A 14,375-nucleotide genomic window follows, 5' to 3' on the forward strand; every position below is an offset into this window, starting at 1 on the left:
TGGTGATAAATATTCTGTGATGCGTAACATGAGGAAAAACCAATTGGGAGATGAGGATGAAATGAACTTTAATCAGATTGGCTGAGGATGTGACAAACAGATTATTCTGTGCTGAGTTCAAATGCATTTCCCTCCCTGGAAGCGGAAAGATCAAAAACCAAATGAACAACAACAACAACAAAACGAGTTATTACTCCATAGCCCCGTATGCATGCATTCATTCATCAGTCATTAATTGAGGGTGTACTAAATGTTAGGTGGAGGGTGTCAGGGGTTTAGAAATGAATAATATATGATGCTGACTTAGGGTGCTGCAATTCTAGTGGCAGAAGTGGGTTAGGGAATGGTTACATCCAGGGTGAGGGGGGTAGGATTTGCCACGGACCCCCAAAAGACAGACTTTTCCTCGAATGGAATGCTGTGAGGTCGTTATTCCATACAAGACTTTTCTTTTTAATAGAATTTAGTGTTTTCTTCCATCATTGAAGGTGTCCATCAGGGCACATGTTACATGTACCTGTTTCTCCTTTGTTGGAAGAAGAGGAAAAATCTGTAATTTGTTTGGATACTTTTGCATTCAGCTTTGCATGTGGTTAGATTTTATAAAATCGTGGCAGGGAAAATAGGTGGGAAAGGTACATCATGTACAGCATTTTTCTGATTTGAAGCTAAGCCTGTACATGAGAAAGGAAATGTATCAAATCAGCTCCTGGAATGGAGAACAGTGGCCATTTTCTGCTACATACCTCCCCCAGGCTCTGCATTTTACTCTCCCTGCCCCCAGTACATTTTTATGTTCTTGTAACCAGTAAGCCCAAAAAGAAGTGTGACGTTTTCCCTGATGAGGATATTTTGGTTTACTCGATCCTGGGAAGCCTCTGTGGGTTTGACAGGTTGTGCCAGTTCTCAGGAGTAGAGCACGTATGGCTGGTGCCCCTCCTGGTGACCTTCGCGGCCATCTGGGCCGGGCCTGCTTCTGCCCGCTTAGCCCAGCAGGGCAGGGCCTCTGCCGGGAGGTTGCAGATGCTTCGCTCAGACCCTGCTTCCATGACTCACGCCATCTGTTGGTAATTTGTCGTTATTCTGGAGGAAGGGTTTTTGTAAAGGCCTCCATCTCTGGAGTCCCTCCATGAGGCGCACTATCTGACCAGTTTTCTGACACCGGCTACCCATTTGGGCCAGACCCCAGCACTGAGTCAAGCTGCCATGAATGTAATGATACTGTTCTTTGCACTTTAGAGAGCTTCGCACCAAGTTCCTGCCCCCTCTTGAGCGAGTTACGCTCTTTGTGGGACTTGTTTGAAGTTCAGCCAAGTTGGCAGCCGTGGGGTTCCATTTTTACAAGCTCTAGCAGCAGTAGGCTGCAGTCCTTTGTGTCACCGGGCCATCTGCTCCGCTTTTTCCCCTCTCCAAACTGTAAGCAACATGAGCTACCTAAACCAAAAATGCACCCCCCCAAAACATATTTGCGTCAAGTCAACCTAAATGACTGTTTTGTCTATTCGAAGCCACATTCGTTTCTCATATCTCCTTAAGAATTTTATTTTCTCCAAAAACTTAGACAATAGTAATTATGACTATATATTAATTTTTTCTACATACCAGTCACTGTGCTATATGTTTTATGTTCTCATAAAACCCAATGAAAGAGAAACCATTCCTATCCCTGCTTTTGTCTAGAAGGAAACTGGAGCTCAGACAAGTAACTTACCCATGACCATGCCACTGGTAAGTGATGAAACCTAAGTCTAAAGCCCACTGACGGGCTTCTTAGTGCAAGACTTTTTTGTGTGTCCTTCCCCCGTCTTGATAATAATTACCCAATGCTTTGAGTTTCAGTGCCTTTGACTGAGGTCTCAAAAAAAGCATCACATGCCCACTGACAATTCCCATTCACCCATCAAAAAAAAAAATTTATGGAGAATCTGTGTGCCATGCCACACTGAGCCCTGAGTAGCCAGTTATGAAGAAGGTTTATTCCATGGAGCTTATAAGATAGTTGGGGTTATATTTATTTATTTCACAACCTTTATAACCAACAGCGTATAGTCACTGTGCTAGAGGCTGGGGTTATAATGTCAAAAACAATACTACGCCTTAACTGTGTTACACTAGTGTTTCATCTTTCCAGTATGTCAGGACTCGCAGGAGTCACAGTTCTGGGATTAGGAATCAGAAGAGCTGGATGCCAGCACCAATGTTTAATGTGTGTGTCCTGGCCAAATCTTTGAACTTATCTCTCCCTTGGTTTCTTCATCTATTGAACAGATACCATGTAAATTTACCTGAACCATGTGTTCAACTCCCCACCTCTGTTACCATGTGATCTTGTTTCCCTCACATCTTTCCACTTCCACATCCATATTTATGAACCCATCTTACCCAGTAAACTTCACCTCCTTAACAGTGGGGTGTGTGTCCTTACATCTTCCTGTGCTCTAGCACAAGACCTGACATGCTATCAATGTTCAAAACATGGATGTTGAACAAATGGATGATTGAATAAATGAAGGGAGGAGTTGGCCAACGGTGACCTATATGTTTGGCCATGTAGGCAACTGGAACTTATCAAGTACTCTCCTAGCTTCACTGTATTAACCATATCTGGCTCAGGATGTTTTACCTGAGTAGAATTGTAAAATGTGTCAATAGGTTGGGGATAAAGGCAGGACTCCCTATCTTTAGGTATGTGTAACATACGAGGGTCTGATGGAACTGAGCTACTACCTAAGCCCACTCACAGCGGGCAAAGAGTTGAAATGTGCAAGGAGCAAACATTTATTCAAACTACTCATGAAAAGAATCCTGATGTAGGGGGTGAAATGATAGACTCTAGCCACCCTCATGGGTTTGAATGTCAGCTGTACTGCTTCCTGGTTGTATGGCTTTGGGCAAATCACTTAATCCCTCTGTGCCTCAGCTTTCTCACCTACAAAATAGGAATGGCAATAGTAACCACCTCAGAGGTTGTTATGAGGATTAAATGAATATGTGTGTGTTGTTTTATATTACTATGTGCCTGTCAAACAGTGATACTCTACAAGTGTCAACTACTTGAGCTTCAAAACAACCCTAGGAAATAAACAGTACTTTCACACTTAAAGCTTAGAGAAATTAAATGAGAATCAGGAGCTCCTAGGTCACATAAGTAGCAAGGGACAGAGTCGGGATTGAAATTTAGATCTGACACGACAACCCCTGTTGTAAGAAATTTGAATGACCATAAATAGATTGCTAGTAACAATCTATGGACCTTAACAAGGCTAGATAGGAGCTCAAGTTTCCATAAAGACTTTTTTCTTTAACAAACCTGGTATTTCTGCATAAAACACATAAACCACAGACACCACTTTCTCCCGGGGATCATAAAATTATGGAATCACAGATCTGAGCCATCAATCATGGCTCCTCACCTCTGGACCCACAGCTGGGAGACATTTCCTAGCGCTTAAAACTATCTGAGGTAAAGGAGCATGCTTTTTTAAATTTCCAATCTTGTATGAAACCACATTTTTATAAAATACAACAAAAAATTGATTACTAGAAAAAGAAAACAAAAGACAAACAGCATTCAAACACCAAATCTTGCATTACATTCAATGGGCAAATTGCTTTAGAAGTTTCTAGATTCTCAATTCCTGTACTTATCTTTTCATGGATCTGTACCAACAGCCAGTCACCTGTCCATAGACCACACTCTGAGTGTCTTGACTGAAAGGACTTCCATGAAGAGTTAGTTACCCCTGAAGCAGAAATCTTACACATTCCTATTCGCTCTTCGCTTATAAGGAAGTTACTCAGATTTCTAGATTTTCCTATACAAACATTGACCTAATGTTTGCAAAGCCCCCTGGAGAACTTCAACCCATCCTCAGAGGGTATTGGAAGAATGCTCTAAAGAAAATTAAAAACAAACAAATAAAAAAAATCACAGCCTCAGCAGTGGATCTTTTCCTGGGCACAAGGAAGATATCAAAGTCACTTTTAACAAAGGGTTGAGAGAACTCCTGACAGACCCTGGGCATACTTCAGAAACACTATTTTAGCACAGAACTAGTCCAAATGCCCAAGGGGAACCCCCAGGCCTCATGAATGAGACGGAGCCATTTTAGAGTCATGTGGAGCCTTTTTACCCCTCAGCCTATATTCCTTGCTCAAACTAAACTTTCTTGACAACTTTTCCGTCAGATCCAAACGCCTATTTGGACTGTCACCATCTTCCCACTTCTGGGGTGGGGCATTAAAAGACAGAAAGAAAGGAGCCAGGTAAAGAGAATTTATTACTGTGCAGCCCTGCTGTTACATCTCCTATCAAAGCTCCACTTTATATTTCATTTCCTTTTATTTTTCCATTCATTTCCATTGTGCTGGTTGGGTGGCAGGTACTATTTGAACTTTGCTAATCCTCACAATGACCCTATGAGATAAGTTCTATTGTTCTCCCCATTTTACAGATGAGGAAACAAAAGTACAGAGCATTTAAGCCATATCCCAAGGTCACACAGCTGGGCTTTTGTCTGTGTCAACATATTTCCTCCTCTGGGGTAAAAAGGAAAAGTAGAAAGAAGGGCTTATGATGAGCAGGAGTAATAGCAGTCTGAGGAGAACTGAGAATTCCCAAGACTTCCAGCATGAGAAAGCATCCAAATCTCAGAAATAATAGAAGGGGATTCGAGCCACAGTAAGGGAAGACAAATTTAAGTGAGTGGTAGGATTGGTACATAATATGAGAAAAGAAAACCAAAATCTATATATCATAACAAACTCACATCAAAGGACATAATAATACATCTGTAACAATAACTATAAAGATAGAATTGCAATACTTTTTTAAATCTCTACTATAGGGTGGCTTATATATATGTACCTTTGTTCAATCTTCCACAACCCTAAGAGAAAGAGAGTATTACCCCCATTTTTCAGATGAAAAAGTTAAAGCTACAAAGAGTTATAATGAATTGCTCAGAGTCATACAGCTACTGATTGGCAGAGCCAAAATTTCCTATCGAGTTCTATCTTGACTCCAAATCATAGGCCATTTTTACTTGCCGTACAATCAAAGTTAGTGACCCCATGACATCAAGGAATGGATTAAGAGAATTCTAAATCTGTGTGCTAAGTCAATATGTGTCCAAGAAGTCAGAACTATGGCACCTACAGATAAAACTAAACTAGTTATTTGTTGCTTTCAATTGGGAAAACCCAAGAAAGATAAATCTAGCCACCCATTAACTAGATACAGAATGCTTCCATTTCATGCAAGTGGTAATGTCATATGCACCTTGCAAGAGGAATATGTGTGACATGATGGCTAAGACTATGACCTTACTGAAACTCCTGGGGTATCTGTCTCTCTTAGACCAGGTTGTGTGTGGTCTGTGGAAGACATCATGTTATTGAGCCTGACTCCTATCTGATGCCCTGGAATGGATGACCCACTAGGGTTATTGGGTTCTGCCAACATTATTTCCATCCTAGATCTACATAAAGTTCGTTGGCAGACAGAGTTGGTTCCTGAGACCAGACCGGAGGGTGTTTTTATTACTCCACAGGGCTTATATCAATTCATGCCCTTCCTTTTACAATGAGCTTGGGTCCAGCTTCTTTTCAGCTCTTGATAACAATCAGTTGATTGTGTGGCAACAGTTGCAGTTGTATATGTTGATGCTAAGCCTTATTGAGTGCAGAATTGGAATTCTATCTAGGATATTCACAGTTTATCTAAAGCATTTCAAGAAGATAATAAAAGCCAAATAATTCCAGGATGGGTCAGAAAGAGCGCTATTCTTGGAATGCCAAGTGAAATTGTGAAAATAGCATTGGTAGGAGTTCCAAAAAAATAAATAAATAAAAGGAAGCCCATGCATTCTTGGACTTGGCAAGGTACTTACCCATAATTACATACTTGCTTGGAACCCTAGTCTTATCTCTCTTTGAATGACCTCCCAGTTAAAAATAACCAGATAAAGTATCCTAGATTCCAAAATGCCCAGAATCTTTTGACCAGGTGAAGTCTCATCTTTCCAGATGTCTGATGTTAAGTCACCCGAGATGAACTTGTACATTTTATTTGGTAAAACAGTGGTAACAGGGGTATTGGTAAAGTATGGATATAAGACAGTGGAGGAAGAAGACTTTCTGTACTTGCTTAAGAGGAGAAATTATTCAATATTGCCAGCTGACTGTGGTTCAGAGTATTGCCCTAGACCACTGCCTTACTGTTACTGAGAATACAATAAAAAAAGAAATGCCCCCGAGTGTGGAGGGAAAGTGAGATTTAAGAGATGGAGATTCTGGAAAGAGTTGAGGTTAAAGGAGAATAAAACAGCAACAGGCATTTATCATGGATGCTTGCCAGGCTCATCTGTGACTGGATGTCCATTGGGTTTGAACCAGAAAGTATACTCTGTGCACACAACAGGCATTATCAAGCTTACCCCTCTATGGGGATGTGTGCATGTGGCACTCATGTCTCAGCTCTCCCCTTCTGCTCTCAATACAGACACAGCTAATCAATCACAACACTCTTCTCTGCTGTACCAGGATTTGGCATCAAAATCCTTCCCACCCTAGTGCTCTGGCGATCCTCCCAAGCCACGACAATTGGCACATGCATCGAAACCTCTTTGCTTTCTCTGCTCCGCGCTGGTAAAGCAAAGATGAATAAAACAGCATCTGACCTCAAACAGTTCTCAGACTATTGAGGGAAACAGACCTAGCAACAGTGGCTTACAAAACTGCAAGATGAAATAGCAGGATTATACATTCCGTGGTGTGGGAACACAGAAGAAAGAGTAGCTGTCTATTCCTGAAGGAGTGTTTCCTGGAGGAAATGAATATGAATGAGGTTAGGAGGAGGAGAGAATTCACTTCTCAGTCAAGGTGGGATAGGCCTGGGAGCTCTAAATAGCAAGGCCTATGAAGATGTTTTCTCAGCCTAGGGTCTGAGTGGCAGAATAGCAAGGAGCGGGAGTGGGAGGCAGGCCTCCGGTCAGGAGCTGCCCCCCCTTGATCACCAGGTAAGAGCTTAAGGATTTTTTTGGCAAAAAAACTCCCAGTCTGAGGTATGTGGATTCCTTGAGGGAATCATTACAATGACCCCATGAGTCCCCCATACACTGCGTAGCCTCTGAACACGTGGTAAATGCTTCACATAGGTATATACTCTCATGATGTCACTGCTAAGAACTCACAATGTACTTGGAGCAGAAGATTCAGGAAAAAGAAGGCTTTCCCCCTCAACAGTTTAACCTGAAGTGCCACACACAAAACACTGTGGGCTTAAAGGGACCAGATGGACAACTGATTTAATTGTGAAAATTCCCGTACAAGCTGGGAAAAGGTGGGGAGTTTGGAAGAGTCCTGGCATCTGAACATGTATTCAGGGGCTTTTATGATCTGTTACATAATCAGGTTACTTCTTTTTTTGAAAAACGTATAAATTCAGTTTGGGTTCACAAGCTCATAGCTTATATATACCACTATAGCCTTTTCCTGGCAATCCAGAGTCCCTGAACTTAGGTTCCAACTCTGAGAAGTCATTATATTTAAATAAATACTCAACAAAGGAAACATGCTTAGCCATTAATCTAATAGGTCAACTTTGAAAGAAGAAACAGATATGCAATGGAATATTACTCAACTATTTACATTGACATGGATGCAACTGCTGGAGGGTGTTATGCGAAGTGAAATAAGTCAATCAGAGAAAGAGAATTATGTGGTTTCACTCACATGTGGAATATAAGAAATAGCGCAGAGGATCATAGGGGAAGGGAGGGAAAACTGAATGGGAAGAAATCAGAGGGAAAAACACAATGAGAGACTCTCGACTCTGGGAAACAAACTGAGGGTTGCTGGAGGGGAGGTGGGTGCGGGGATGGGGTAACTGGGTGATGAACATTAAGGAGGGCATATGATGTGATGAGCATTGGGTGTTACATGCACCTGATGAATCATTGAACATTACACCTGAAACTAATGATGTATGTGTTGGCTAGTTGAATTTAAATTTAAAAAAAGAAGAAGAAACAGTTGGTAACATTGTTATCACTAAATTAGCATCATTAAGGATCAGTGACCATTATTGCTTTTAGTTGGGGGGTAGCACCTCTCAAAGCCCAGGTAATAAACAAAGCTTCTGGATTTATTCTTCAAAACATTGAACATTAGCCAGTCCTCATTCCCCAAGTTAATATTATAATAATCTCTTACATTTGTATAGGATAGTTGGCAAATCACTTTCTCTCACCTACATTATATCATTTGGTGTCCACAATAACCATTCGATGTAGATGGAAAAGTATTACTAAACCTATTTTAGTGGTAAGTATTGCCATTATCCAGGATATGGATTTATTTTTTTAATAGATAACCCAAAAGGAAGGAAGGAAGGGAGGGAGGGAGGGAGGAAGGAAGGAAGGAAGGAAGGAAGGAAGGAAGAAAAGCCAAATACCTATACAAACAGAATAAAACAGAAGATTGAATAATTATCTATAGTGAGAATTTGGGGACAATTAAGTGTTTCAGCGCTTTCCTATCCCATGCCAGTTAAGTCATAGAAGGGTTACCCAGGTTTATGAGAGTCCTGTAATACTTTTCAAGGTGAGTTGGCACCCCAAAGATGAACCAAGGGAACCTAATAACAGACTGGGTCCCATGGCAACCAGGCAGCATGCAATTTGAGGAATTATCCCAATTTGAAACATTGCTATTAATAGCACATGTTCATAAGTACAAAATGTACCGGAAAGCATGAAGAATGAAGTCAAATTTGTGAGACACTGAAGAAAAGGGAAGGAGGTTAAAATGAATAAGACCAGGAAGAAGAAAGGGAAGAGGCGCTAGTTGCCGGGGAGAGGTGAAGTAGTGGGCGTGTAATTAGTCTGATCCACCAAATGAGAGAAATTGCAGGAATTATTGTCAATTCTTTTTCTAGACAGCATTTTGATATATGCAGCAGCAAAGTGTACTGAAATGGCATCTATTTATACAAAAGTAGTAAAAAAAAAAATGAACACAGCTTCTACAGAAGATTTTAAGTGTGTAGAGTTTCATGGTGATTTGATTTTTTCCCCCTGAGGGCTCTGCCCTAAATTTACTGCTTCTTTCATTTTATTGATACTATAATGGAATTTGATACACTCTAATTCAGAAACTAAAATGCTTATTCATTTCATATGTCAGTAGAAAACCCAATCAAGAATAAATATTGCCCCTCCCAAAGCTACAATCCTACAGAATGATAATTGCTTTAAAAAAGAATAAACAAGTTTGAGATGAGGGTGCTCTTCTTTGCTACCAGCCAGTGAAGGAGTTTTTGAAATGGGGCTCTTCATCCATATTTTTCCTATAGAATTGTTTGGATGACTCTATCCTGCAAGGAAGAACACTGGGAGGTAACCGTTGCTCCCATTTATTGATCACTTGCATGGGTGCTTGCAAACATCATCTGTAATCCTTATAGCTGTGTAGTCGATAAACAACTTCAGCAGAGGTATTTTATGGAGCAGTCTAGCCTAACAGCTAGAAGCATAAGCTTTCAGAAATAGGAGTCTGTGTTCAAGTCACAAAGAACACGGTTTAAGTCCTAGCTTCTGCTTACAAACTGACTAACAGGTTAGTTACTGAACCTCTCTAAGTTTCTTTTCATTTACTCTTAGAGTTCATTGGGAATTCAGATGATCCGCTTGAGTGCCACACAAACTGGCACTTAGTACATGTTTATTTAAAAAAATGATTTGTTGATGTCTGTGTGTGACGTTCATAAAGCAATAGCCAACATTTACTGAGCACCTTATATACCATGCACTGTTCTATGTGTTTTACATATCAGAATTTGTAATCCTTCCAACAAGTCCAGGAGGAAATGCAGAAGCTTCAGCCACTATGAGAATTAATAAACCACAAAACTAGAGGCAACAGTGTTCACACAAGACCATCCTCTCTTTTGATATCATTTGCAAGTTCACAGGGTCCCAAAACCATCCTCAGGTTCAAAAATCTGCTAAAAGGGCTCACAAAACTCACTGAATGTTGTCATATTGATGATTGTGGTTTTTTACAAGAATAGAGATTAAAGTAAGCCAAAGGAATAGGCATATAGAGCAGAGTCCAGACAGATCCAAATAATGGAGTTTCCAATTGTCCTCCCCCCATGGACCTACGGATGGCACCAATTCCTCTCTGTGAGGCTGTATGACACCCATGCGTGGAATCTCATCAACCAGGGACGTTCACGTGAGCCTCTGGTGTCCAGAGTTTGCACTGGGGCTCACTCACTCACTGCTATGTGCCATCACATGGCTAACCTGTAGTCTCCGGGTCTTTGTGGAGGCAGAACTGCTACCACGTGGCCCGAAACCCCCATCATAAAATCACATTGTTAGACTGTTTGGTGGCCAAAGCTCCTGGGCAGAGACACTCCTGTCTGGCAGGTTATTCCAAGGGTGTAGGGAGCAGCTCCTAATAGCTGAGAGCAAAAGCCAGACCTCTCTTTGAGTAGGTTAAGTCTTCACTATTAGCGTTCCCATTTTATAGATGAAGCAAATGAAATGCAGAGAGGTTAAGAAACTTGCCTAAATACTCCTAGGTGGGAAGCAAGAGAGCCAGGGTTCAGATCCAGGCAGTCTTTCTATAGGATCTGTAAACATCCCTCTTTGCTACCTACAGATATGTTAATTGACTCTCCTGGGATCAGACTGCTGATAAATGGTAGGACCTGATTTTGAAGGAGGGTGGATCTGGTTCAAGAGTTCTTGGTTTTTCTGTGTTCCTCTGTCTTTCCCTTGCAAAAACACAAGAGGCCCACTGACCACTGTCTAAAGTGCTCTTGCTTCTTACACCCCTGAAATAAGTGAAGTTGCTAATAACCCTCACTGAGTTCTCCCTCTAGCACAGTTAGCCATGCTGAGCATCGGTGTCTGTCTCAAAAGGAAAATGCTCCTTTGTGATCTCCTGGGAGTGACTATTAAGAGTCAATGGAGTTTTTATGAGTCTTGAAAATAGTATTATCTATGAAGCTAATAGTTCTGTATTATTTCTTCACGGGGGGAAAAAAAAGTGCTACCAGGACTTACCAATATATGCATGCAAGTTTAAAGCCAAGTCTTTATGAAGGAAGAGTTAGAGTCACCTGTTTGCATATAGTTCATCACAGTGGCACACGTACGAGACATTTGTCCTTACATATTCTTGAAGGCACAGTTTCATGTCTTGGGCAGCGGTCTCCAGTACGCTGAAATTTAAGATGTAATTACAGATACAGGTTACAACTTGTTCCTTTAAAAACCCGATCTTTGTTGTTTGTCAAGCCTGAATGGTTGTGAGGGGAGAAGTGGGAAGAGATCCGCACCTCCCCCCACCTCCACACCACCCTCCAGAAGAGTTTTTCTGAGTAACCACTGCAAACAGAGAAAGATCATTGAGGAAAACCAAAGGGGTGGCATCTCCCACCCACAGATCCTGCTGGTGTCCGAGGAAACAAGCTGTGTGAGTTCAGTCAACTGACCCTGAATCGAGGCAAAAAATAAGCGTATCTTTCCTCCACATCCTACGGTCCCCTTCCGTTAGTTGAATGCCTCGTTAATCAGAATCTCCCAGAATAAGGTTTAAGCAACTATATAAATATATATACATATACATATACATATATTTTTAAGTTCCACAGAGATTCTGAAACACAGAAAATGTCAAGAATGTAATAGACCTGAAATTATGTCTCCATTGAAAAACTGGAATTTGTGAAATGTGTGGAACAGGACAACCTATCATCTATACTCATTTCAGCATCCACATTCATTCCCTTTAAGGGAAATGAGATGACCAACACCCGCGTATTTAATTTTGGCTTATAAGAGGGGTTGATAGTGTTAATTGAAAGTTAAGCCCATAATTACATAATATACATGTGTTTAAAATTAGGGCACATTTACCACAAAGTAATTTAATTACCATTTCTAAATACATTGCAGTTTTTGAAGTGTTTTCACACCGTATGTTGATGACCACAACTGAGGGAAATCATGAAGCCACTTCCAGGTATGGAGATGTCCTTTGATGCCTGGCATTTCTTCTGTGGGGACAAATGGTCGGTTTGAAGCCATTTCCCATCACGCTGACAGAATAACCAGGTACTAAGTATTTTGGGGCACCAATGGGATAAGCAGGCTGGGTTTCAAGTTATTCTCAGTTGTGAGAATGAAACCAGGAAGGGTTACTGAAGCTCACGTGGATGCAGTAGGAGGATGCGTGGTAACCTACCCTTCCCTGTAAGGGAAGACATGAAACCACCTCACAGGGAAGCGAACGTGGGTCATTATTAGAGCCAACCCTGGACGGAAGCGCCTTCCATCTGACAGTAGTTCTGGAAACCCGACAGCAGCTCTGATAGCCTCTCAAGTTCAATACTCAGCCCTTCTATAACCGCCTCTCTGTCTACCAGCTTGGACTTCCCATTCCACGACGACAGCATGGTTCCTGCTGTTGTTACAAACTATCTTTCATAGTTTCTAGGATCTCATGGCTTCTGCTTCCTGCCTTCTTCCTGTGTCTTTTGCTTCAGACCACCCTACTGTTTGTTAATGCTCTTTATGTGTCTGCCATTTAAAGCCGGGGCCGGCGGTCATGATCCCATATGATGCAGCTCCGTTGGGCATATATTGCAACAGGCAGGTCATCCTCAGGGCCACTACCTGCCTATAGTAGGCTGTCTTTGATCAAGCACTGGCTCCTTGTCCAGCTAGCTTCAACCAGGAAAGTCAAGTCATGGGACAGACAGCATGACAAGCCATGCATAAGAAATCCCTGAGAAAAAGGAAAGTGAGCATGGCAGGCACCATGGGGCTTCTCAGAGAGCACTGTGGCCTGTCCAAAACAAGGTGAGCCATACCAGTTGAACCCCAGACCTTGTCCCCTTTCTGGCCCAGCTCTCTGTGTGCCCTATGCACAGGCCCTGGGCTTTCGTCATTCTTTTCCACCAATGGGATAACCTGTGTCTTCTTATCCCATCAAGGTTGTCTCTGGAATAGGAGGCAGCTCTTTATATTCCTCCCTGAAATAACTCAGTGGTTTTTCTGTTTTAAATGTTTTCTTGCTAATTACCATGATTTGAGGAGGGGCTAACTGGCATGCCAAACATGGGGGAAGTTACAAATCTCAAAGGCATTCCGTGAGTAAGTTTATTTTGAAATGTAAAAAAAAAAAAAAAAAAACAAATTTTGACAGATAATATGTCTATGTCTTAATCTCCAGAACCTGTGAATATTGCCTAGTATGGCAAAAGAGTGGTTATTAACTTAATGCGGCAGAAAGATGTGATTGCTTAAGGATCTGGGAAGGAGGGGCTTCTCTTGGGTCACCAGGGTCCGTCTACGAGGAAGGCGGTGGGAGAAGAGGCAGACATGCTGAACAGGAGGAGGCAGCATGACCACAGGGCCAGGGACTGCAGTAATGCAGCCCCAGGCCAAGGAATGCCATCAGCTTCTAGATGCTGGAAGAGGCGGGGAAGGGGGCTGCTCTGGAGCCTTTGGAGGGACTGCCTCTCCAACCAACTTTAATTTCAGATTTTTAGCCTTCGGCACTGTGAAAGAATAAATTCTCCTTGCTTTAAATCACCCATTTTATGGTAATCTTTATAGAAGCCTTAAATGTTCCATGGAAGTTTCCAGAGTTCTTGTCTTGAGAACCAGCCTATCAGATGCTATTTTTTTACAAACGAGGGTGGATTTTGGCCTGAGGCGGGTTCAGGATAGCCCAGTGGCAAGCCTTCCGGAGGTGGCCAAAGGGCCAGCCAGCTCTGTGAGTGGGACTGCTCTGCGCATGCGACAGGTGCTTCATACTGTGTTGAATGGGTACATGAATTCCCCAGATGAAGTCCTCCTAAACGGTTTTGTTTTGTTTTTTAACTTTCTGGCTCTATGCACCCAAATGACCCCTCTGGCCCCAGATCACACTTTATTTTAGAGCTGCTGCTTTTCAGGCCCTTTTTTTCCCCCCCTCCTGGCCCCGTCCCCGGCCTTTTGTAGTTCTTTCCACTGTTCTTCCTTCCACCACCTACATACACACTCTGGATAAGAAAGGCAGGCGGCCCTCCCTCTTGTTCCCTTTAAATGAAGCAAACTGTTGTTTCTGAAATAAACCCCATTACAGCTTCTTTCCATTTTTGTTCTCCCTCCCTGCGACTCTAAAGCTTAATCAAACTCCAGCCCCACAGATAGAACTTTCTCCTCTTTGGAACTTTCATGCCACCTTATCCCTTTTCTGTATCACTTATTTCTCTCTTGAAAACCAGATATTTACATGTATGCCTCCCCTTCTGGGGCAGACTTAAGAGTGCTCGACCGTCAGGTTCATCCTTCTCTCAAAGCATAGTCCAG

At 42.0% G+C, this 14,375-nt stretch overlaps 1 protein-coding gene across 6 annotated transcripts in view; it reads left to right on the forward strand.

The window, feature by feature from the left end:
- AIG1 (androgen induced 1) overlaps positions 1–14,375 on the forward strand; it is a 318,831-nt gene that overhangs the window by 220,541 nt on the left and 83,915 nt on the right. Inside the window, exon 5 of one of the 6 annotated variants that reach the window (XM_034990852.1) lies at positions 11,973–13,150. The exons of the other annotated variants lie outside the window; for them this stretch is intronic. Coding sequence (XP_034846743.1) covers positions 11,973–12,002 — 30 coding nt within the window. The 3' untranslated portion in view covers positions 12,003–13,150. Of the gene's footprint in view, positions 1–11,972; positions 13,151–14,375 lie in introns of those variants that run through there. 6 annotated transcript variants of the gene reach the window in all.

Source organism: Mirounga leonina, unplaced genomic scaffold (genome assembly GCF_011800145.1).
Source record: "Mirounga leonina isolate KUSES-001 unplaced genomic scaffold, KU_Mleo_1.0 Mir_53, whole genome shotgun sequence".
Lineage (NCBI taxonomy): Eukaryota > Metazoa > Chordata > Mammalia > Carnivora > Phocidae > Mirounga > Mirounga leonina.